The sequence below is a fragment of the Sus scrofa genome, chromosome 1 (assembly GCF_000003025.6).
Source record: "Sus scrofa isolate TJ Tabasco breed Duroc chromosome 1, Sscrofa11.1, whole genome shotgun sequence".
NCBI lineage: Eukaryota > Metazoa > Chordata > Mammalia > Artiodactyla > Suidae > Sus > Sus scrofa.
The window spans coordinates 131,505,529-131,531,935 of NC_010443.5; the positions used below are offsets into that span (position 1 = coordinate 131,505,529).

Here is a 26,407-nt window from a genome sequence, read left to right on the forward strand (position 1 = left end):
TCAGACCTAAAATCCAAGGAAAGTGAGTTTTTGAAGGGGGTGGGGGGGGGAAATGCAGTTTTGTTTTCATCAGAAGACAATCAGCACCATCTAGTGGATATAAATAACCTCTTGTTCTGAATTCAGCCTCCTGAGTCCAAGAAAGAACAAACAGGCTGTGGAACTGGGGTGGAATCCCAGTACAATTTTTAGTTCCTGAATGAACTCGTAAAAATTACTTCACCCCTCTGTGCTCTGCTTCTCAACTATAAATCTGGATAGTAATAGGGCTGCTTCTTGGGATGTTATGAAGTGACATGGAATGATACATCTTAGGCATGTCCTAAACACTCAGTAGATGTTATTTTTTTTAATAACTCTAAGCCACAGACTCATTGGAGGTGGGAACTGCCCAGTGGCACACAGTTTTAACTGCCTTTTAAAACACTATTTAATCTAGTTTGTAGAATCCTGGATATGAGACTTAATGAGGTTCCTCTCCTAGTAGGCTGTAACAACTTTTGGCTGAAGCTTATGGTGAGAAAAGGGATTTGCGGCAACAAGGCTGGAGTGGTAGTTGGAGCCCAGATGGAATAAAATGTGGGCTTTCTCATTCATTCAAATTTGACTCCACTCAGAAGGAGAATGTGAGGAACAGAAAGAGATTGAAAACAAAAACAAAAACCAACTCTGAAACCAACACTGCCATATGTCACCAACCTGGAGTGATATCAGGGAAATTTTAGCTTAAAATATCTTGACTCTAGATGAACACTATTATTTCGAAAGGCACAATACTTTCTGGAATATTTTTGGGTTTTTTGGACACAGCATTTCAGAAAACACAGCAGAGAAATATATAGTGCTTTATGACATATGACATATGAACTGTTTCAAGGGTGTAATTTCAATAGCTGTACATAGAAGTATTTCAGGTAATTGAACACAATTTATTGTGTACTAATATACAACAAATACAATTTATTAAATTTTGCCCTCAAGGCACATACAGCCTCTTAGTAGTTTGCAAAACAGAAGCTGCAGAAGGCAAGTAAACCAAGTAAAAATGACAGAAAACAATTCAAGATAAGGTGAGGTTTTATGCAAAATGTGATCAATGGGGATTAGTTTGTAAATAGTAAAGAGAAACTAAGTTTCTATTGAACCTGAACTTTCTTTTCACTTGCCTTATATGTATCTGATGTTGTATAAGCAACAGTTTTAAAAAATGAAAACACCAGTTAATCATGGGCACTGTTTATGGCCCTGGTTTTTCTTGGTTGTTTTTTCCTCCTCGCATCTCCAAGAAAATCTGAAATGTGTTGTTTTCTTTTTTTTTCTTTTCTTTTTTTCTTTTTTTTTAGGGCCGCACCTGCAGCATATGGAGGTTCCCAGGCTAGGGGTCTAATCAGAGCTACAGTTGCCAGCCTATGCCACAGCCACAGCAACTCGAGATCTGAGCCATGCCTGTGACCTACATCACAGCTCACGGCAAGGCCAGATCCTTAACCCACTGAGCGAGGCCAGGGATCAAACCTGCAACCTTGTGGTTCTCAGTGGGATTCGTTTCCACTGCACCACAACGGTAACACCATGTGTTGTTTTCCTAAGGTACACCATTTGTTGCCAAAAATTAAAATGGAAAGAATGGCCTTTATTTGTAGAATATTAGAGTTGTTTGGGTATTTGGAGATCATCTAGTCTCTAGCCACTCAAAGAGTGGTCTGTAGAACAGAAGCACTGTCATCTCCTGGGAGCCTGCTGGAGTCTTGGGTTCCACTTCACACAGAATTAGCATTTTTAACAAGATCTTCAGGTGATTTTATCTGCACATTAAAGTTTGAGAAGTGTTTCAGGTTCATTTGATCTTAGATCTAGGTCTGGGATCAGTATTGTTTGAAATCTTCCTCAGATTTCAAATCTTCCTGGGATCAGTATTGTTTGAAATCTTAAATGCTATTGCATCAGGTGATTCTGATGCAATAGCATTTAAGAACAGCAAAACTAGATAAACCTCATTTTTAAAATGAGAAAATTATTACCCACCAAAATTTATGGATTTAACCAAGGACAGCCAGCTATTGAGCATCAAAATCTAAACAGTGGCATCTCTCCTCTTTACAAAATATAAAGCAGGAGTTCCCTTGTGGCTCAGTGGGTTAAGGGTTTGGCATTTTCACTGCTGTGGCTCGGGTTGCTGCTGTGACGTGGGTTTGATCCCTGGCTTGGGAATTTCCACATGCCATAGATGCAGCCAAAAAATAAAATAAAATAAAGCAGATTCAAGGGAACAGGGTAGGGAGAGCAGAGATGGGAATTATTATTTAATACAGGGTGGTCAGGAAAGATGCACCCGAGTAACCAGACACTTGAGAGAAGAGAGGAAATAAGCTGCATGGAATGCTGGGGAACTGTGTTCCAGACAGTGTGTGTATGTGTGTGTGTGTGTTATTATTCACATTGGAGGAAAAACAACAAGGAGTAGAGTTTCTCAATTCCCAACAGGTATTAATCTTTGGGATGCAGAAACTGCCAGGAGTTCTCCAGATCTTAAATTGCTCTTAAAATACTTCCAATCTTTTTCATATTCTTTATTCTTGATCATGCTATCTGAAGCATTTGTTTGAAAAATAAGAACTATTAAATTTAGAAATGTTTATAAGAACAGCAGCAAATATTTACGAGGTCTTCATAATTTATATGTGTAAATTTATAAATATAAATATAATTTATATAAATATAAAGATATAAAGTTTATAAGAACTTTAGCAAATATTTAAATATTAGAGAACACAGAAGACATTATTTGGTACCATTTGAATAATGTAACATACAAATCTCTAAGCAAGGCTAACAGCACTTCACAGAATTATGTGTTGGAAATTACCAATTTAAAGACTTATTTTGAATAACATTCTTGGAATGTTACTCATAGAATTTGTGCAAAGTATGCAATGAGTATCAACATTAATATTTATTTTACTTCTAAGAATGACTCACTATTCGCAGCAGACTGGGCCAGGAATACATACTTAAAACAAGGCACCAGCTCCAAGCAAGATTATTAACTGGTCAGATAGTGATCACCTCTCTCGTAGGTGCTCCTGCCCTGGTTCCAGGAAAGTTGATCTCAATTTCTGATTCAGAGACTCAGCATTTCCTGCTTGCTTTCAACTTGACATCAGTGGATTTCTTCAGTTACATCTCTATGTTGATTGCTAAGGTTTAACTCTCATGGGAGAATTAGAATAGTTTCTTCAATTTTCCTGATTTTTTGATAGATTCTTTTTTAATTTGGAAAAATATATAAATTTCCTGAGAAATTCTGGGAAGAAATTCCTGCATAGAAACACTAACAAGGAGGACAATGAGGCTGGAGCAAAACTTGCCAGGGAGAGGGTAGTAGAACTGGAGGTCCAGGAAAAAACTGAGGCCTTCATCATTTAGGAGGTGTGGGCAGTGTAAGCAAGGATTCTGCATGAAATGGGGAGCCATGGAGAGTCCTGAACAGGGGACTGACATGGTTTGATTTAGGTTTTGAAAGCAGCAGGGGCAAGGAAGGCAACAGGAAATCTAGGCAAGAGATGATGGCAGTGTGGACTTTAATGGAAGCTCTGAAGGTGGTGAGCGGTGTTTATCTTCTGGATATGTTTGTTTGCTTGTCTTTTTCCGGCTACACCCAGCAGCATATGGAAGTTCCCAGGATAGGGGTCAAATTGGAGCTGTAGCTGCCAGCTTACACCACAGCCAAAACAACACCAGATCTGAGCTGCATCTGCAACCTACCCCACAGCTCACAGCAAAGCTTGATCCTTAACCCACTGAGCAAGGCTAGGGATCGAACCTGTGTCCTCATGGATGCTACTCAGATTTGCTTCCACTGAGCCCCGAAGGGAACTCCTGGGTATGTTTTAAATGTAGAGCTGATAGGATTTATAATACATTGATTGTAAAGTGTGAGAGGAAGAGGAATTAAGGATGATTTCAAAATTCAAATTAAGGAATTTTTGGTTCTGAGACTGGCAGTTACCATTTACTGAGATGGATAAGAAGGTGGTAAAGGGGGGACTGTGGAGAAGCTTTTTCACTCTTTAGTTTGAGGTGCTTCTTATACCGAAGTGGAGATGTCAGGTCGTCAGATTAAAGAGCTTGAATTTCAGAGTTGGAGACAGAAATGCAGCGTTTAGTAGTGTATGGGTAATATTTACAGCCAGGCTTTCACGCCTACCTTTGCCCTAAACTGTAGCCGTGGTTCTTTGAGCAACTCACTTAACCTCTGTTCATTTGTTCTACTGAAAAACACTTAAAGAATACACATCTTACCTACCTAAAGCAATGAGGCTAAAGGGTCCGCATACGTGAAAATGCATTGTGAACTGTAAAATGCTGTTCAAACTGGAAGCAGCAGACACTTGATGCTGCTGGGGATGAAGAAAATCGGTTCGGGGACCCAGGGAAACAGTCTTCATGCCCTGAAAATAATAGAAACTACGAAAGAAAGTGCAAATAACAGTTATTACCCTTTTGGACTGTAGCCCAATTGTGCAAAAGTATTATTTTTTGTTTACATGGCATTCGACATTTACCAAAAATTCCACATATCATTATGTTTCTGCGCTACACAACAAGGTTGTGAGGAAGCAATTTTATCACTCCGTTTTACGGAGGAAGAAACAGCTCAGAGAGGATTAGTGGACCTCCAGGCCCTCTTGTTAACAGCGAGGGACAGAGCCGTGCAAGAATCCAGACATCCACGTTCCAAATTTACTCTAAATATGAACAGACCATTCCACACGCCCACCGTCCGCCGGGAAGACGGAGGAGATAGCAGGATTGCCCAGGTCTCAGGGCTCCATCAGTGTCCCTTGCCACCCATGGCCCCCCCACGACTCGTTTCGGAATGGTTCGGCCCTTTTCCCCTATCGCGAGACTGGCAGCGTCGTTGCCAGGGCAACAGCGTTCCTTGGGGCAGGAGGGTGTAGGACCCGCAGCTCCTTCCATTTTTAGAGAAGCTACCGTGCGGTGGCGGGAAAGATTCCTCTTCTCTGGGGGACAGTGGGTGATGCTGAGGGTGTCAATGCTCTGACGACTGGACACCAGCCCCCAAGTTTCCACCTGGAAGGTGAGTAACCGCACAAGTTAGGAGCCAAGCTCCATCGCCGCACGACAAGCCAATGAGAGGGTGGGGCGGAGTTGTGTCAGGCTGCTGGGCCCGGAGACTGGCTGTTGAGGAGAGGTGGCAGGGCCAATGAGGGGGCGGGCTCAGCAGGGGGCGGGTTCGGTCGCCCGGGCGGAGTCTTTAGTGGCCGACAGCTGGAGATGACCGGGTTAGGAGGGGGCAGCAGGTCCGACACTTGAGAGGCTTCTGTCTTCTTGAAGGCTGCGTGTCGCCAGGATTTCCTGGACCCGGTGGCAAACTTTCCTGACTTTAGGACTTGGTATCAAGAACTCTCACTGTCCTTCGAATCGCTAAGATCTAGAACTTACATTAAACCTTAATTACCGTTTAAAATACACCATAAATGGCAAAGGGTGCAAATGGGCATTTAACAGAAACAACAACAACAACATTTGACTAGAGACTCAGCTTCTCTCGTGATTAAAGAAATTAAATCTGACACACAGATACCTTTTGCGATTTATCAGATTGACAAAGATGAAAGGCTTTGACAAAACCAGATTGGCCCCGAGTGGGGAAACGGGCATTTTCATGTCAGCATACCCTGTTGGTAGTAATGCAATTGGGTACAACCTTCTTTGGAGGACGGTTTGGCAGACTCCCAGAATTTGAAACGTGTTCTTTTGAGTTGCAGTTCTATCTCCTGAAACACAACTAAGCAGAGATTTGTACCAGGTTAACTTAAAATTGAGGTATTTTTTACACACAGTAAAATTTACCCATTTAATATTGCAGTTCTGTGAGTTTTGACAAACCATCACCGGTCAGATCAAGATACAAAACAGTTTCATCATTTCCGGTGAAATCCTCTGGTACTGAATTTGTAGTTAAGCCCTCCCTATCCCCAGCCCTGGTAACAGTCATCAATTTTTCCATCCCTATAGTTTTGTCTATTCCAGAATGTCATTTAATTGGAAGCAAATAGGGTGCAGCCTTTTGAATCTGTCTTCTTTCAACTTAGCCTTATGCAGTTGAGATTTGTCCATGTTTTGTATCAGTAGTTAATTCCCTTATGTTGCTGATTGGTGTTCTATTGTCTAGATATACCGCACTTGCTTATCCATTCTCTACTTGAGGAACATGTGTATTTTTCCTAGTTTTTGTCAATTATTAATGAAGCTGCTGTAAACATTTATGTAAAGGTTTTTGTGTGAATGTTAAATTTCTTGGGTAAATATCCAGGAGTGAGGTTGTGGAGTCATATGGTAACCGTATGTTTAATTTTGTAAGAAAGTACCGAGCAGTTTTGCCACACAGCTGTCCAATTTTGCATTCTCATTGGCAATATATGAAAGTTCCAGTTGCTCTGACTTTGTCAGCACTAGGTATTGTTAGTTTTTTTTTTTTTATAATTTTCACCATTTGAATGTTAGCAGTATCTCATTGTGGGGTAAAAAAAATTTTTTTTAAATATAGTTGATTTACAATGTTCTGTCAGTTTCTGCTGTATAGCTAAATGACCTAGTCATACATATATATATATATACACATTCCTTTTCTCATATTATTTCTTAAAGACAGGAGTGCCAACGAGGGGCCCAGATAGCAGTTCTTTTTTGCCATTGGCCTTGCCCAGTTAACCTATATCAGTCCTTGTCCAATAGGGGTCTTAGAGGTGGATATGCCCAATAAGTTTTAAGGTTTCTTTGTTCCTCTCTTCCCGAGACTAGGAGTCGCTGGGTGTTGCCATTCTCTCCTTCTTTTTTTATTAGTTGAGAAGTGGGTTTGAGATTAACATCCATTTGGATGTAAAACAGATATACTCCCTGTAGTAAACAAGGCCAGTGGGGGTGTTATTCCCAGGAACCCTTAAGTTACAGGTGTTAATTAATGACCATATCAAAGAACATATCGAAGCCAATGTTCCTACACTACCTAGCTGAATTAATTTCAGCCTCAGTACCACACTGTCTTAATTACTGTAGCTTTGTAATGTCTGAAGTCTGGGAGAGTTATGCCTCCTGCTTGCTTTTTGTTCCTCAGGATTGCTTTGGCAATTCTGGGTCTTTTATGGTTCCATATAAATTTTTGGACTGTTTGTTCTAGTTCTGTGAAAAATGTCATGGGTAATTTGATAGGGATTGCATTGCATCTGTACATTGCTTTGGGTAGTATGGCCATTTTTACAATATAAATTCTTCCAATCCAGGGGCATGGGATATCTTTCCATCTCTTTGAATCCTCTTTAAGTTCCTTGATTAGCGTTTTATAGTTCTCAACATATAAGTCTTTCACCTCCTTGGTCAGATTTATTCTTAGGTATTTACTTTTTTTTGGGTGCGATTTTAAAAGGTATTTTTTATGTTCCTTTTCTAATATTTCATTATTAGTATGCAGAAATGGCCATTGATTTCTAAATGTTCATCTTGTATCCTTCTACTTTGCTGAATTTGTTGATCAGTTTGAGCAGTTTTTGTGCAGACTCTGTAGGGTTTTCTCTATATAGTATCATGTCATCTCATAGAGTGACAGTTATACCTCTTTTCTTCCAATTTGGATACCTTTTATTTCTTCTGTTTGTCTGATTGCTGTGGCTAGGGCTTCCAGTACTATGTTGAATAAAAGTGGTGAGAGTGGGCATCCTTGTCTTGTTCCAGATTTTAGTGGGAAGGCTTTCAGCTCTTCACCATTGAGTATTAGTATTACATTTGCTGTGGGTTTGTCATAAATGGGTTTAATTATGTTAAGATATGTTCCCTCCATACCCACTTTGGTAAGAGTTTTTATCATGAATCGACGTTGGATTTTGTGAAATACTTTTTCTGCATCTACTTGAGGTGATCATATGGTTTTTTTACTTTTCTTTTGTTGATGTGTATGGCATTGATTGATTTGCATATGTTGAACCGTCCTTGTGAACTTGGGATGAATCCCACTTGGTCGTGGTGTATGATCTTTTTTATGTGTTGTTGGATTTCGTTGGCTAAAATTTCGTTGAGAATTTTTGTGTCTATATTCATCAAAGAAAATATTTTCTCTTTTGATAGTGTCTTTGTCTGGTTTTGGTATTAGGGTGATGGTGGCTTTACAGAATGTCTTTAGGAGTGTTTAAGACATTTGGAAAAGTTTAAGAAGGATGGGTATAAGTTCTTCTTTGTATGTTTGGATGGCTTCACTTGTGAAGCCATCTAGTCCTGGACTTTTGTTTGTAGGGAGTGTTTTTATTATGTATTCAATTTCATTTCTCATGATTGTTCTGTTCAAATGACCTGTTTCTTCTTGATTCAGTTTTGGTGGGCTGTATGTCTCTAGAAATCTGTCCATTTCTTCCAGGTTGTCAAATTTGTTGGCACATAATTATTTATAGTATTTATTTATTTATTTATTTTTCTGCAGAATCCATTGAGATTTCTCCTTTTTCATTTATTTTATTTGGGTTCTCTCTATCTTATTCTTGGTGAGTCTGACCAGAAGTTTGTCAATTTTGTTTACCCTTTCAAAGAATGAGCTCTTGGTTTTATTAATTTCTTTCTATTGTTTTTTATTTTATTTATTTTATTTTTTTATTTTTTTTTTGGTCTTTTTGCTATTTCTTGGGCTGCTCCTGCGGCATATGGAGGTTCCCAGGCTAGGGGTCGAATCGGAGCTGTAGCCACCAGCCTACAACAGAGCCACAGCAATGCTGGATCCGAGCCGCGTCTGCAACCTACACCATAGCTCACGGCAACGCTGGATCGTTAACCCACTGAGCAAGGGCAGGGACCGAACCCGCAACCTCATGGTTCCTAGTCGGATTCGTTAACCACTGTGCCACGACGGGAACTCCTTTTTTTTTTTTATTTTTTTATTTTTTTTAATTTTTTTTCTATTGTTTTTTTTTTTTTTTTTTTTTTTTTTTTTTTTTAGGGCTGCGTCTGCGACATGTGGAAGTTCCCAGGCTAGGGGTTCAATTGGAGCTATGGCTGTGGGCCTACCCCATAGCAACGTGGGATCCGGGCCACATCTGCGACCTACACCACAGCTCACAGCAATGCTGGATTCTTTTTTTTTTTTTGTCTTTTTGCTATTTCTTTGGGCTGCTCCCATGGCATATGGAGGTTCCCAGGCTAGGGGTCGAATCGGAGCTGTAGCCACTGGCCTACACCAGAGCCACAGCAACGCTGGATCCGAGCCGTGTCTGCAGCCTACACCACAGCTCACGGCAACGCCAGATCGTTAACCCGCTGAGCAAGGGCAGGGACCGAACCCGCAACCTCATGGTTCCTAGTTGGATTCGTTAACCACTGCGCCACGACGGGAACTCCTGTATTGTTTTTTAAATCTCTATTTTATTGATTTCCCCTCTGATCTTTATGGTTTCCTTCCTTCTGCTGACTTTAGGTTTGGCTTGTTTTTCTTTTTCTAATTCTTTCAGGTGGTAGGTTAAGATTTTGATTTGAGATTTTTCTTCTTTTTTGAGGAAGGTCTGTATCACTATGGACTTCCCTCTTAGAACTATTTTGTGGCATCCCATAGATTTTGAATGTGTTTTCATTGTCATTTATCTTGAGGTATTTTTTAATTTCCACACCTTTAAAATTACTCAATGAATTTTATTACATTTATAGTTGTACAACAGCCATCACAACCCAATTTTATAGCATTTCCATCCCAAAGCCCAGGCCGCCTCCTAGCCTGTCTCATTTGAAAACCGTAAGTTTTTCAAAGTCTGTGAGTCAGTATCTGTCCTGCAAAGAAGTTCATTGTGTCCTTTTTTCAGATTCCACATATAAGTGATAGCGTATGATGTTGGTGTCTCACTGTCTGGCTAACTTCACTTAGCATAATAATTTCTAGGTCCATCCATGTGGCTGCAAATGCCATTATTGCTTTCCTTTTAGTGGCTGAGTAATATTCCACTGTGTATATGTACCACATCTTCTTTATCCACTTCTCTGTCAATGGACATTTAGGTTGTTTCCGTGTCATGGCTATTGTATATAGTGCTGCAATGAACATGGGAGTACATGTTTCTTTTTGAGTCATGGTTTTCTCTGGGTAGATGCACAGGAGTGAGATTGCTAGATTAAATGATAGTGCTATTTTTAGTTTTCTGGGGAATCTCCATCCTGTTTTCCACAGTGGTTGCACCATTTTACATTCCCACCAACAGTGTAATAGGGTTCCCTTTTCGCCACACCCTCTCCAGTATTGTCTGTAGACTTTTTGATGATGGCCATTCTGGCTATGGTACAAAGTGGTACCTCATTGTGTTTTGATCTGCGTTTCTCTAATAATGAGTGATGTTGAACATCTTTTCATGTGTTTTTTGGCCATCTGTATGTCTTCTTTGGAGAACTGTCTGTTTAGCTCTTATGCCCATTTTTGGATGGGATTGTTTGTTTTTTTGGTATGGAGCTGTAGAAGGTGTTTATAAATTTTGGAGATGAATCCCTTGTCAGTTGATTCACTTGCAAGGATTTTCTCCCATTCTGTGGGTTGTCTTTTCGTTTTGTTTAGGGTTTCCTTTGCTGTGCAGAAACTTTGAAGTTTAATTAGGTCCCATTTGTTTATTTTTGTTTTTATTGTCATTACTCTAAGAGGTGGTTCTGAGAAGATGTTTCTGTCATTTATGTCAGAGGGGGTTTGGCCTATGTTTTCCTCTAAGGGTTTTATAGTCTCTGGTCTTATGTGCAGGTCTTTAATCCATTTTGAGTTTATTTTTGTGTATGGTGTCAGGGAGTGTTCTAATTTCATTCTTTTATATGTGGCTGTCCAGTTTTCCCAGGACCACTTATTGAAGGGGCTGTCTTTTCTCCATTGTATATTCTTGCCTCCTTTGTCATAGATTAGTTGACTATAGGTATGTGGGTTTAATTCTGGGCTTTCTATCCTGTTCCACTTGTCTATATTTCTGTCTTTGTGCCAGTACCATACCATCTTGATGACTGTTGCTTTGTAATATAGTCTGAAGTCTGGGTGTCTGATTCCTCCAGCTCCATTTTTCTTTCTCAGGATTGCTTTGGCTCTTCTGGATCTTTTGTGCTTTCAAACAAACTTTAAAATATTTTGTTCTAATTTTGTGAAAAAGGTCCTTGGTAATTTGATAGGGATTGCATTGAATCTGTAGATTTCCTTGGGTACTATAGTCATTTTGATAATATTGACTCTTGCAATCCAAGAGCATGGTGTGTCTTTCCACCTATTTGTGTCATCTTTGATTTCTTTCATCAGTGTCTTATAGTTTTCAGAATACAGGTCTTTTGTCTCTTTAGGTGGGTTTACTCCTGGGTATTTTATTCTTTTTGATGTGATGGTAAGTGGGCTCATTTCCCTAGTTTCTCTTTTTGATCTTTTATTGTTAGTATGTAGAAATGCAATCGATTTCTGTATATTAATCTTGTATCCTGTGACTTTGCCAAATTCATGGATGAGCTCTAACAGTTTTCTGGTAGAGTCTTTAGGATTCTCTAGGTATAATATCATGTCATCTGCAAATAGGGATAGTTTTTCTTCTTCCTTTCCAATTTGGATTCCTTTTATTTCTTTTTCTTCTCTGATTGTCATGGCTAGGACTTCCAAAACTCTGTTGAAGAGTAGTGGCGAGAGTGGAAATCCTTGTCTTGTTCCTGATCTCAGCAGGAATTCTTTCAGCTTTTCCCTATTGAGAATTATGTTAGCTCTGGATGTGTCATCTATGGCCTTTATTATGTTGAGGTAGGTTCCCTCTATGCCCACTTTCTGAAGGGTTTTTATCAGAAATGGGTGTTGGATTTTGTCAAAGGCTTTTTCTGCGTCTGTTGAGAGGAACATATGTTTTTTATTCTTCAGTTTGTTAATGTGGTATATCACACTGATGGATTTGTGGATATTGAAGAACCCTTGCATCCCTGGGATGAATCCCACTTGATCATGATGTACAGTCCTTTTAATATATTGTTGGAAGTGGTTTGCTAGTATTTTGCTGAGGATTTTTGCATCTATGTTCATCAGTGAGATTGGCCTGTAGTTTTCTTTTTTTTGTGGTATCTTTGTCTGGTTTTGCTCTCAGGGTGATGGTGGCTCCACAGAATGAGTTTGGGAGTTTCCCTTCCTCTGCAATTTTTTGGAATAGTTTCATAAGGATAGGTGTTAGCTCTTCTCTAAAAGTTTGGTAGAATTCACCTGTGAAGCCATCTGGTCCTGGACTTTGGTTTGTTGGAAGTTTTTAAATCACAGTTTCAATTTCAGTACTTGTGATTGGTTGGTTCATCTTTTCTATTTCATCTTGGTTTAGTCTTGGAAGATTGTGCTTTTCTAAGAATTTGTCCCTTTCTTCTAGGTTTTCCATTTTATTGGCATGTAGTTGCATGTAGGAGTCTCTTATGATCCTTTGTATTTCTGTGATGTCCATTGTTACTTCTCCTTTTTCATTTCTAATTTTATTGATTTGAGTCCTCTCTCTTTTTTTCTTGGTAAGTCTGGCTGAGGGTTTATCAGTTTTGTTGATCTTTTCAAAGAACCAGCTTTTTGTTTCATTGATCTTTTCTATGATCTCCTTCATTTCTATTTCATTGATTTCTGCTCTGATCTTTGTGATTTCTTTCCTTCTACTAACTTTAGGTCTTGTCTGTTCTTCTCTCTCGAGCTGCTTTAGATGTAAAGTTAGGTTGAGATTTGAGCTTTTTCTTGTTTCCTGAGGTGGGCTTGTATTGCTGTAAACTTTCCTCTTAGAATGGCTTTTGCTGCATCCCATAGGTTTTGGAGAGTCGTATTTTTGTTGTCATTTGCTTCTAGGTATTTTTAAATTTCCTCTTTGACTTCTTCAGGGATCCATTGGTTGTTTAGTAGCATGTTGTTGAGTCTCCACGTGTTTGTGTTTTTTTGCAGTTTTTTTCTTGTTGTTGCTTTCCAGTTGTATAGTGTTGTGGTTGGAAAAGATGCTTGATATGATTTCAGTTTTCTTAAAGTTACCAAGGTTGGATTTGTAGCCCAGGATGTGGTCAGTCGTAGAGAATGTTCCCTGTGCACTTGAGAAGGATGTGTATTGTGTTGCTTTTGGATGGAATGTCCTAGAAATATCTATTAAGTACAACTGGTGTAATGCTTCATTCAGGACCTGTGTTTCCTTATTGATGTTCTGTCCGGATGATCTGTCCGTTGCTGCAAGTGGGTTGTTAAAGACCCCACTATGATTGTGTTATTGTCGATTTGTCCTGTTAAGGTTGTTAGCAGTTGCCTTATATATTGTGGTGGACCTATGTTGGGTGCGTAGATATTTAAAATTGTTATATCTTCTTCTTGGATTGATCCTTTGATCATTATGTAATGACCTTCCTTGTCCCTTAAGATATTCTTCATTTTAAAGTCTATATTGTCTGTTATGAGTATTGCTACTCCAGCTTTCTTTTGATTCCCGTTTGCATGGAATATTTTCTTCCATCCTCTCACTTTCAATTTGTATGTGTCCCTAGAAGTGAAGTGGGTCTCTTGAAGACAGCATATATATGGATCTTGTTTGTATCCATTTCAGCCAGTCTTTGTCTTTTGGTTGGGGCGTTTAGTCCATTAACATTTAAGGTAATTATTGATATGTATGTTCTCATTGCCATTTTATTAGTTGTTTTGGATTTGTTTGCGTTGCTCTTTTTTCTTCTCTTGTTCTCTCCTCTCCTGGTTTGATGAGTACCTTTAGTGTTGTATTTACATTGATTTTTCTTATTTGTTTGTGTATAAATTGTAGATTTTTGGTTTGCAGTTATTCTTAAGTTTTGATATAAGAGTCTATATGTGTATATATACACGAGATTGTTTTCAGTTGTTGGTCTCTTAATTGCAAGTGCATCTCCAGTGTCCTGCATTTGTACCCACCTCTTCTCATGATTTCTAATTTTGGTGACATAATTGTGCATGAATGATTTCATATCTTTACTGTATATATACATTTACTGGTGAGCCTTGTCATTTGTGGTATTTTTGTTTCCTGTTGCTATCTTTTCTTTTCTGCCTAGAGAAGTTTTTTGACATTTATTATAAAGCTGGTTTAGTGTTGCTGAATTCTCTTAGCTTTTGCTTATTTGTGATGCTTTTGATTTCTCCTTCAAATCTGAATGAGAGCCTTGCTTTGTAAAGTAATCTTGGTTGGAGGTTTTTTCTTTTCATCATGTTAAGTACATCGTGCCACTCCCTTCTGGCCTACAGAGTTTCTGCTGAAAAATCTACTGATAACCTTATTGGGTTTCCCTTGTATGTTACTTGTTTCTTTTCCCTAGATGCTTTCAGTATTTTCTCTTTGTCTTTAATTTTGGTCAGTTTGATTAATATGTGTCTCGGTGTATTCCTTCTTGGGTTTATTTTATATGGTACTCATTGTGCTTCCTGGATTTGAGTGAGTGATTCCTTTCCCATGCTAGGGACGTTTTTGGCTATTATCTCTTCAAATATTTTTTCTGTCCCCTTCTCTCTCTCTTCTCCTTCTGGCACCCCTATAATACGGATGTTGGTGTGTTTAACGTTGTCCCAGTATTTTCTGAAACTCTCTTCATTTCTTTTCAATCTTTTTTCTCTTTTCTGTTCCACATCCATAATTTCCACTAATCTGTCCTCCACCTCGCTTATTTGTTCTTCTGCCTCCTGTATTCTGCCGTTGGTTGCTTCTAATGAATTTTTTATTTCAGTTACTGTATTTTACTTAAGTTTTAAGTCTTGTATTTCTTTTCTCAATGTTTGCTGTAAATTATCAATCTTTGCCTCCAGTTTCTTTTCAATATCTTGCATCATCTTCAGCATCAACTGTCTAAAATCTTTTTCCTGGATACTGTGAGTGTCCTAATCACTCAGTTATTTTTCTGCAGTTTTTTCTTGTTCCCTTATCTGTGTTATAGTTTTGTGCCTTTTCATTTTATAGGATTTTGGTGTGGTCTCCTTTTTGCAGGCAATGGAGTTGGAGCCTCCCTTGCTTCTGATGTCCGCTTCCCTTGTAGCTGAAGTTGGTAAGGGAGTTTGATATAGGCTTCTTGGTGGGAGGTGCTAGTGCCTGCCCACTGGTATGTGGGGCTGATTCCTATCCCTCTGGTGTGTAGGGCTTTGTCTCTGGGTGAGATTAGAGGTGGCTGTGTGCCTGGGGAGTTGTTAGGTAGACTGTTTACTAATGGGCGGGGCTGTGATCCCACCTGGATTGTTGTTTAGCATGGGGCTTCTCAGTGCTGATGGGTGGGGCCAGATTTTCCCAAAATGGCCACCTCTAGAGGAACACACGCTGATAAATATTCCCGAGAGCTTTGCCTGCAGTGTCCTTCCCCTACAATGAGCCACAGTCACCCTCTGTTTTCCCAGGACATCCTCCAAGAACTGCAGTTAGGAGTGACCCAGATTCCTATGGAGTCTCTGCTTTGCCCTGGGACCCTGGGCACATGAAAGCCTGTGTGTACCTTTCAAGAATGGGCTCTCTGTTTCCCCCAGTCCCATGGAGTTCCTATGCACAAGCCCCACTGGCCTTAAATGCCAGATGCTCCAGGTGCTCTTTCTCCCAATGCCAGATCCCTAGGCATGGGGACCTCATGTAAATCTCAGAACTCTCACTCCTGTAGGTGAGTCTCTGTGAAACAGTTACTTTCAGTCTGTGGGCTGCCCACCCAGCAGATATGGGGTTGCTTATTTGTGTAATCACCCTTCCTAACATCCTTATGTGGCCTCCTCTTTGTCTTCCAGAGTAGGGTATCTTTTGAAAGTTTCCAGTCCATTTGGTTGAAGGTTGTTCAGCATTTGCTTGTAATTTTGCTGTTTTTATGAGAGAAGGTGAGCTCTAGTCCTTCTATTCCACCATCTTACTCCTGTCCCTAATTTCCCTTTTGATTTCTTCATTGACACATTGGTTTTTAGTAGCATGTTGTTTAATCTCCATAATTTATGTTCTTGATGTCCTGCTGAGTAAGTCATTGTTATGTAAATTATCCTTATGTTTCCTTCTATTCCCTTGGATGTTTCATATTTTACATTTGTTTATTATTCAAATTTTTTACTTTTATTAATGTCATATGGTAAAATGTGTCAACTATACTGTAACATTTACCATGGAAAAAAAAGAAGCAATCTCTAGTCATGTCTATTATATAACTATTTTTGGCTTTATCAATTTTTGAACATTATCTTTGATTTCTTATCATGACAGATTAGATTTTTGTATAATACCCTTCTGTTTACATACTCCTTCCCACATGCACTCAATATAATTTAGGCACATTGTGTTAAGTCAATATTCAGTGCTTGTATAATTATAAGTATTATCATTTGATTGTTTGCTTTCTTGTACTATGATTTATTTTTCTTGTGGAATTTCTATGTGGCTGTTAAGATTTCTTCTCAGACACTCGAATACATCTATACATTACTAATTCATTGCCCTTTACCCATTCTTTTTTCTACATGGTCAAATTCAGAAGATTGTTGGTTACATACTTATTCATTTTGGGAACTATATTTCGTATAGTTTATTATTTCCAGGAGAAAATACACTAGAACAGACTTAATTATACAGCAGATCAAAAATTCCTGGAGCCTTTTAGCTGACACATGCCATTGGTGGTTTCCTGGCATCTCCCTTTACTGACATGTATTGTACTGGCTGTGCACACACTTCCATCTCACTGCTCCCTCTGTAAGCTGCAATAAGTCTCCCTTGACAGGTTGCTTAGGGCATTACAAGACATTTGGCCTTTCAGGGACTTATGCTTTTTGATTGTGATGTGAAGGGCCAGGGTGATCCGTCATTCCACAATAATAATGTCAGTGCCTTCCTGAGTGAGCCCCAGAATCCTTTTTCCAGAGTTTGAATAATGTTGAGATCAATGCCTTTTTCGTTTGCTGAGACAGAAAGAGTTGACCTGCTGGTCCTTTAAGCCTCAGCTTTGGCACACTGAATGGTTGGAGGCTAAATCATATTATCCCTCTTTGTGCCTTGGAGGAGCAGCGGGTTGTTCATGTTTGGGCTTCCTCCTGTGTCCAAAACCTCCTTGGACTCTGCCTCTGCTGTTCAAAAAGAGAAAGAAAGATGCGTCATTTTGTTGGGTAGGAAAAGAACATTGTCACACTTGCTGGGCCAAAGACAGTTGTCTTTCTTCTGTTGTGAGATAAATGGTTTAATTCGTAATTGATAGGAATTTAGGAAAAAGTTTGTTGGAAGAAATCCATTCATGTCTAAAGCTAAGTATTGAGAAGGCAAATTCTGAAAGCCTCTCTGTTTCTTCCATGTTACTCAGCCTGCATGTTATGTCCAACATTACTGAACATGTCTGGAACAGTACTGATCAAGGGTGACAGTTTGGAAGGATCAATATGCCAGCAATGCCTGTTTCCCCACTAGTCTGAACCACCCTGCCTAGTATTTCCTGCTTCAGGAAACAGTCCTGGGAATACAGCAGCCAGACTGGTGCGAGGCTGTAGACAGCATCACGTAAAAAACAGTTAAAGAGATTGGCAGTGTGTATCTAAATGATGAAAGTCTGTCCTCTAGTAAGGAGAGTAGGCTCAGTTTTCTGTTGTTTCAGGGTAGAAGTAGAATCATACATTTTAGAAGGGGGTGGATTGATAGAGGAAGGGCAATCACTGGAGATAAGTGCTCCATGAAAATGTGGTCCCAAGGAGGAGAGGAAGAATCAGAGCCAAGAGGGAAGCCCAGGGTGACTACTGAGCTAGAAAAAAGAAGGCAAAACCTGAGGAAAGTAGAGGCCTTAGCAGACTATTACAGTGAAGCATGAGTTTTGACTCAGGGGTGTGGTGTTCCACAAGTGTCATCTGAGGTCAAGAACACAATAAATGTTATTCTTGGAGGCATAGGAGTGACATTGAAGTGACATTCATTTCTGATTTTTTTTTTAAGCTACTTTCAGAATCTGACATCGTGGGCAGCATGTTTTTTTCACCTATAGTGATGTAAGATGTAATGATCCATGGACACAGATGTCTTTTGAAGAAATTAGGGTACTGTGGCTTTGGGAGATACATAATCCTTATAACAAAGGCTCTGAGTTAACTGCATGTTAACAACCAATGAAACATTTAAACATACAAGTCATAACTTGCTTAACATTTTGTTTGCTTCAGGAGATCAATGGATATCATAAGGGGAAACTTAGATAGAATTTCAAAACCAGCCTCAAATTCAAGAACACGTCCTGGGAGCAGAGGTTCAAATGCTTCTTTGGAAGTGCTTTCACCAGAACCAGCGTCCTTCAAGGTACTTGGCTGTTTAGAAATAATTTAAAAGACTCCTCCCAACCTTTAGCAATTGATAAACCAAGGCTGTTGTTAACATCCCATTTCAAGGTTCCCCTTTAGGGCATGTGTTCTGGGAGCACTCACAGATTTCATGGATTTTATTTTAGATGATTTAATATGAAAATACTGTTTCCTTCTTTACCTTCTCTTTTTTGGAGGGAGTATGGTTTATTTGTTCACACTTATATTTTAATGCTTATTTGTTATTTTTCTTTTTTCTTTTGTAAGACAGCTTTATATTCCAATATTTTCTGTGGCACCATTGACTCTTACTATGAAAAAGACTGAGTAATTTTAAAAGTAGAGTTTAGGTAGGAGTTCCCATTGTGGCTCAGTGGAAACAAATCTGACTAGTATTAATGAGGACACAGATTCGATCCCTGGCCTCGCTCAGTGGGTTAAGGATCTGGTGTTGCTGTGAACTGTGGTGTAGGTCACATACGTGGCTTGGATCTGGTGTTGCTGTGGCTGTGGCGTAGGCCAGTGGCTACAGCTCCAATTCAGCCTCTAGCCTGGGAACCTCCATGTGCTGTGGGTGGGGCCCTAAAAAGACAAAAGAAAAAAAAATAGAGTTTAGTAAAGACCACACAGTGTATGTTTAGTAGGTACATTAATTACCTGGCTGTGACTCTCTTTCTTTTCCTTAATAGTCTTTTTTTCTTTTCTTAAAATATCTAAACTTGATGATTTTTAAAGAATCATTTTTTCCCCCTCTGTGATATGGTACAAATTTTTAAAAAAATAAATTTTATTAGAGTGTAGTTGACTTAGAATAAGTTGTGTTAATTTCAGGTGTACAGCAAAGTAAATCAGTTACACACACACACACACACACACACACACACACACACACACACACACGTCCGTCCTTTTCAGATTCTTTTCCCATATAGGGTATTATACTTATTGAGTAGATTACTCTGTGCTATTCAGTAGGTCCTTGTTACCTATGTATTTTATATATAGTAGTATTTGTATGTCAATCCCAACCCCCTAATTTATCCCTCCTGCCCCACATTTCTCCTTTGGTAACCAGGAATTTGGTTATTTGTTTTAAGGTTATAGGAAACAAAAATTTTGAAACTTAACGGTGAAAAAAATCTTTGCAAGTGTATGACTCCTTAGTCACTTATTTTTTTGACTTATGCACCAGACTCTGCTTTGTGAAACTCTGAGTTTTTGTCTATCATGATTTAATGCTGGAAATAGAAAGCATTCCAGGCTTTCTAGCAGAAAGGAATTGAATAAAAGAAATTCAGTTCCTCAAAAGCAGTGGAAAGCCAGACGGAAAGGAAATTGTGGAAGAGGAATTCACTTGGATTTTTGGTTCCCAGGTCACACCACCATGGCTGAAACTTAGAGATCAGAAAGCTGCTGTTGCTGCCGCTTCTGACAGTGCTACACATCCCTCAGAACCACAAAACTGGTGACTAGACATGTAGAGCTGACTGCCTTCGATATTTCTTGCCAGTTTCCTATCAGAGGTTTAGGAAGCTGGCTTCTACCTCACTTATGTGGTATAAATTTTGTGCAGATGTATCTAATTAGATGAAACTAATATGCATCCAAAACCTTACCTGTGAGGGGCTTTGTAAAATAAAGTTTCTAGCTTAGCTCTCTCTTCTATTTCATCTAAGCCTGCATCATTACTATACCGTGTATTAATTCTTGTAACATTGTAATATCTCTTGATGTGATAAGGTGGCTCTTCCCATCATATTCTTTTCTAGGACTGCCTTATCCATTTCTTTTTGTATTTTAGAACAGTTTTTCACATCCTGTGAAAACTGTTGTGGTTTTGGTTGCAATTGCTTTAAATTTATAGATTAATTTGGAGAGAGTTTCTAACTTTATGATATGAAATCTTCCCATCTATTAACATGGTATCTCATTGACTTCTTTGCTTCCTTTTTATTTTTAAAAAAAATTTTTTTAGGGCCGCACCCACGGCATATGGAGGTTCCCAGGCCAGGGGTCTAATTGGAGCTGTTGCCAGAGCCACAGCAATGCGGAATCCAAGCCGTGTCTGCGACCTACACCACAGCTCATGGCAATGCCAGATCCTTAACCCACTGAGCAATGCTAGAGATTGAACCTGCAACCTCATGTTTCCTAGTCAGATTTGTCTCCGCTGTGCCGCAACGGGAACTCCAACTTCTTTGCTTCTAATTAAAAAATTTTACGTACTGCAAAATTCACTCTTTTGTGGTGTATAGTCCTGAGTTTGGCAGATGTGTAGAGTGATACTGTCACAATCAAGATAATAGAACAATTCTGTCATCACCTCTCAAAAATTCCCTTATGTTACCCCATCCTAAACAATCTCTCTTTGTCTTTGGAAATTCCTGATCTGTTCTCTGTCCCTATAGTTTTTTCTTTTCCAGAAGATTATAGGAATGGAATTTAAAAATATGTTGCTTTTCAGTTTGGCTTTTGTCTGTTGGTAGTTGAAACTCATTCATGTCCTTGCGTATAATAATAGTTGACTGTTTTTTATAGTAATGTTCCATTATGTGGGTAAACCACAGTTTACTTATTCATTCCCTAGTTGAGGAACGTTTGAGTTTTTTGCAGGTTTTGTTGATTATGAATAAAGCTGCTGTGAACATTTGCATACTGAATTTTTTTGAGGGGGAAAATAGGTTTTTATTTCTCTTGGGTAAATATCTAGGGGTGGGATTGCTGGATTGTATTGTAAGTATATGTTTACCTAAAAGAAACTGTCAAGCTGTTTTCTGTTTCCACCAGAAATGTATGAGAGTTTGAGTTGCTTTGCATCCTCACTAGCAGTTGATATAGCTTTTTGTTTTTGTTTTTTGTTTTTTGGCTGTGACCTTGGCAAATGGAAATTCCCTGGCTAGGGACCAAACCCATGCCACAGCAGTGACCTGAACCACAGCAGTGACAACTCCAGATCCTTAACCCACTGAGCCACCACTGGTATCCTTTTTCTCTTTTCTTTTTTTTAAAAGTCATTCTAATTGGTATACTGTAGTATGTCATCGTGGTTTTAACTTGAATTTCCCTGATGACTAATGATGTTAAATATATTTTTTGTGCTTATTTGTATTTCATGTATCATTTTTAGAAAGCAAATATTCAAAAATTTGCCTCACTTTTCAATTTGTGTTTGTTTACTCATTGCTTTTGAGAGTTCTTTTTATATTCTAGAGATAGTCTACTGTCATATATATGATTTGCAACTATTTTCTCCCAGTCTGTATCTTGACTTTTCATTTTTTAACTGTCTTTTTTAAAAAATCTAAGTTAGGGAGTTCCTGTCGTGGCTCAGTGGTTAACGAACCCGACTAGGAACCATGAGGTTGCGGGTTCGATCCCTGGCCTTGCTCGGTGGGTTGAGGATCTGGCGGTGCTGTGAGCTGTGGTGTATGTTGCAGAGGCAGCTTGGATCCTGCATTGCTATGGCTCTGACATAGGCCAGTGGCTACAGCTCTGATTAGACCCCTAGCCTGGGAACCTCCATATGCCACAGGAGCGGCCCTAGAAAAGGCAAAAAGACAAAAAAAAAAAAAAAACTAAGTTAAACATTTTTTTCATTATAGTTGATTTACAGTAGTCTGTCAATTTCTGCTGTACAGCCAAGTGACCCAGTCATACCTGTGTCTTTTAAATAGCATTTAAAATTTTGTAACATGCAGTTTATCAATTTTTTATCTTTTGAGGATTGTGGTTTTTGATTGGGTCTTAGAACCATTTGTCTAACCCAAGTTCCCAAAGATTTTTTCCTATGTTTTCTTCTGAAAGTTTTATGTTTTAAATTTAGATTCTTGTGGCCTCTCCTTGTTGTCAGTAAGAAGGCTTTTGTAAACACAGTATTCATCCCTGTGCGGGTTGTCTAGTTCAGCTATTTTTCTCCTGTGGCTTTAATTTTTTTCTCTTTCATATCTACTGTAACTCACCTAGGCATGGATTTATTTAATTTATCCTTCTGGAGACTAGTACTTCTTCAGTTTAAGGATTTGTGTGTTTCCTTTGTTTTTGTGGTTTTTTTGAAAACTTCTCAACCGTTGTGTTTTCAAGTTTCAAATATTGCCTGCATTTTTTTCTATATTGTAATCCTGAAAGTCCAATTAAATGTGTGTTGAAACTTCCCCTTCATGTCTCTTAAAATATATGTATATATATTTATTTCTCTGTATTTCATGCTGGGGAATTTTTAATATGTATTTTCTAATTTTTGAATTCTTTCTTATACTATGTCAAATCTGCTCTTTAATCTACCCATTGAATTTTTAAGCTTAATGTGTGTTTTTAATTTCTTGGAATTCTTTTCAGTTTACTTTAAAATTCATCTGTTCTTTGTAGTATCTTGACCTCGTGCTTTTTTAGACTCTTTTTTATACATATTAGAAATATTTATATGATTATCATTTTTAATGCCTTATATTCTTTTGTTTGTTGTGATTCTTCATTATAATTGGTCATATATTCATTCATGACTTTTGAATTTTTCAAATGTAAGTTTTAATTTGGAGAATTTTATGGAGGCTGATTTGAAACTGTATCTTCTAGAGCAAGTTTCTCTTTGCTTCTACCAAATGCCTCAGAAATATCACTGGCATGAATCCTTTTTTTTTTTTAAATCATTTTTTCATCTTTAAGCATTCCAGAGCACAGGAATAATATAAACTGGAATCTAAACCCACATGAAGAATGGTCCTGTAGTTGTACATTCTCAGGAAGACTGCTTCCCACTTGGAACCGAGACACATTTTTTAATTTGTGTCCTGTACTGTTGGATAGATGTATTTTTCTAGTCTACCGTCTCACTGAGGATGCACCTTGTTGAGGGATCCAGCTAAATGGGGCAGGAGAGGGAAGGTTCCTCTCCAACTTGGCCTGTAGGGGCCCAAGGCCTAGTTGTCTACTTTTGCATGGGTGGTAAAGCTCAAGCCCATTCTTTTTTTTTTTTTTTCCAGAAAAAAGAAATGCTTTATTTATAGGACACATATAGGAGAGTGGTTCAGAGCATAGTTTTTGTAATCAGACTATAATCTTGGGCAGGTTATTTACCTCTGTAATCCTCACTTTTTTTTTTAACTCAATGAATTTTATTACATTTATAGTTGTACAGCAGTCATCATAACCCAATTTTATAGCATTTCCGTCCCAAACTCCCAATGCATCTCCCCACCCCCCAACCTGTCTTCTTTGGAAACCGTAAGTTTTTTAAAGTCTATGAGTCAGTATCTGTTCTGCAGAGAAGTTCATTGTGTCCTTTTTTTAGATTCTACTTGTAGATGATGGCATATGATGTTGGTATCTCATTGTCTAACTTCACTTAGCGTGATAATTTCTAGGTCCATCCGTGTTGCTGCAAATGCTGTTATTTCTTTCCTTTTAATGGCTGAGTAATATTCCATTGTGTTATATGTACCACATCTTCTTTATCCACTCCTCTGTCAATGGGGCATTTAGCCCATAGCTTCTGAGGCCAGCACATCCTTATTTGTCTTTCCTTTTCACTCCTACCCCACCACCACCAGGGCAGCTACTTTAAGGATTAGCAAGGTTCCTATTCTAGCTTTCAGTTACCTTGAATTTCTGTTATCTATTTCCTAAAGGTTCCTGTGAGCTTGTCTGTGCATTTCTAAGTAGATGCAAGGCATTAGTTTGTTCAGTTTATCATGTAGCCCAAATTGAATTCTGAAAATGATTTTAGATTCTTTAGTCTTAAGCATAGTGATGGTAAACCTAAACCCTACAGTCATGGGTTCTTATTAGACTCTGCTGATCACATTTATGTGATTTTGGGCAAATTACTTTTTTTTTTTTTTTTTTTTTTTTTTTTTAGGGCCATACCCAAGGCATATGGAAGTTCCCAGGCTAGGGGTCTATTCGGAGCTACAGCTGCCAGCCTACCCCCCAGCCACAGCAATGCAGGATCTGAGCCGCATCTGCAATCTACAGCACAGCTTAAGGCAATGCCGGATTCTTAACCCACTGAGCGAGGCCAGGGATTGAACCCACAACCTCATATTTCCTAGGTGGATTCATTTCTGCTGCACCACGATGGGAATTCCTTGGGCAAATTACTTTGACTCTCTGTCAGTTTATTTATCTGTTCAAAGGGGTAATAATATTATTTACCTCATAGGCATGTTTTGAGGATAACATGAGATGGAATATGTAGTTTTTAGAAGTGACTAGTGCCTCATAACTATTCCATACATCTAAATAGCATTCAGTGTAAAGTCAGCCACATAGTAGGTATTCACAAAATACATGTTCCATAAATTTAAAGTAAGTTTTACTATTTTCATGTAGGTAGGATAATATACAAAGACCTGACAAATTTTAGAGTAGTATAGAATTAGTATTTCTGCTTACATATTCATGAGTGATGATTTTTTTAAAGTAGTAACTCCATAATATTGATGTATGTTTTAATAATAGATTAATATTAACTTCATTCAAGACTTATTTAGAAGAAAAATATCAGTTATAACTTCAAGTTAGATTTCATCTGAACCTAATAAGCTATAGGTCACACTCTAGCATGTTTATTAACCATCAGGGAATCAGGGAATTTTGATACTTATATTGAAAGCAAGACTCCCTAAAACTCGGGATTTATCTTAAGGTCATGGAAAATCAGTAAAGTTCATGTTAGGTTGGGGAAGAAAGCCACAGATATGCTGCAGGTTGACTGCTGATTGCAAATGGTTTAGTGTCTGTAAAACCTTATACATTGTCTAAATAATAAATCCTGGAATTTTTATTAGTTTTATTGCTTATTTGTCTTTTATTAATTTCTTACCAAAACTTTCTTATGGCAAAAAATGAGTTTAAAATGCTAGAGTTTTAATGAAATTTCTGTAGTAAAGATATTATTTATTCTCATTCTAAAATTTTTGATTTATTGTTGCTTATGAATATTTCTCTTGGAAGAGCCAATAGTTTTAATTCACGTAAGTCTCTCACAGCTTTCTGGTAGGGATCTAGTTGTTAGAAAGGATTTTTATAGGGTATTTACCTTTCCTGGGACCAATGTGGAAGTATGAAGTGAGGGAGGGACATGGAACAATGAAAACTGGAGATTGAATATGGCTTTGAGAATGAAGAAGAAAGAAAAATCACACACTTAGGCCACAGGGAGAATATTAGGAGGGTTAGAGAGGCCGGTAGGCATTGGGATGGGGAAGAAGATTGGTGCTAAAGGGGTGGGGGACTATGGGTAAAATCGTGAAATGGGCAATATTTGCCTTTTGTTTTCTAGTGTCATCTTTTTTTTCCTCATTGCTTCCTGCTTATTCTAGGAGTTGGCATCATTTGGGATGATAGCTGTGAAGGATCTTTGTGTATCCTGAGGTGTGCATCTGAGTATGCTGCTAATATCTAGCTATGTTTCCCCTGTATAAAAACCCATTCTCAGGGAAAAGTCAGCCTAGTTCATTTATGCCAGGATATAAATTACTGACAGGATTTGTGTGACCTGCCCCAGCATTTTCACAGAACTATGTCACCTTAAGGATTTTCTGGATATCATGGAATTTTGGGCTTTACTAGGCCTTTGATAGAAGCATGTCTTTGAGCAGGGAACCCTCTTTAACACCTCAAAGATCACATAAAGGGGGCATTGTTTTGCTTATTATAAATTGGGCCTCCACTATTTTTATTTCATACCAGATCTGTTTTCTTCTCTGTTAAATTGGGGTAGCAATGCATATAGCATAGGGTCATTGTGAGAAGTGAAGAAGGCAGTGTGTGTAAAGTACTCAGCACAGGACCTGGATGGTAGGAATTCCTCAGTAAATGTGGGCTATGGTTTTTATACCACTGTCTCAGCTCACTTCTGCTGGGGCTTGTGTCCTAGTCAGGTGAACAGAGATGCTCATGCAGTCCTGTAATCCTTGGCAGTTTAATTCTCAGCACCACCTACCTTCTGCCTTGGAGATGCACAAGGGGGCGAGGATGATAGTGGTGGTGTTCACCACAGGGGTGCAGAGAGAACGTAAAAGCCTCTGAGGACTGAGCCCCAGTGTGCTGGACCAGGCAGTTCCTCTGTTGGAAGGGAAAGGCACTCCTCTCAGAAGTGGCTGGCTCTTCCTCCCT

At 38.7% G+C, this 26,407-nt stretch overlaps 1 protein-coding gene across 3 annotated transcripts in view; it reads left to right on the forward strand.

The window, feature by feature from the left end:
- FSIP1 (fibrous sheath interacting protein 1) overlaps positions 4,932-26,407 on the forward strand; it is a 208,948-nt gene continuing 187,472 nt past the window's right edge. Inside the window, exons 1-2 of one of the 3 annotated variants that reach the window (XM_021097959.1) lie at positions 4,932-5,101; positions 18,158-18,290. In XM_021097959.1, coding sequence (XP_020953618.1) covers positions 18,165-18,290 — 126 coding nt within the window. In that variant the 5' untranslated portion in view covers positions 4,932-5,101; positions 18,158-18,164. The remainder of the gene's footprint in view (positions 5,102-18,157; positions 18,291-26,407) is intronic. The other 2 variants (XM_021097949.1, XM_005659760.3) reach the window with 2 other exon arrangements.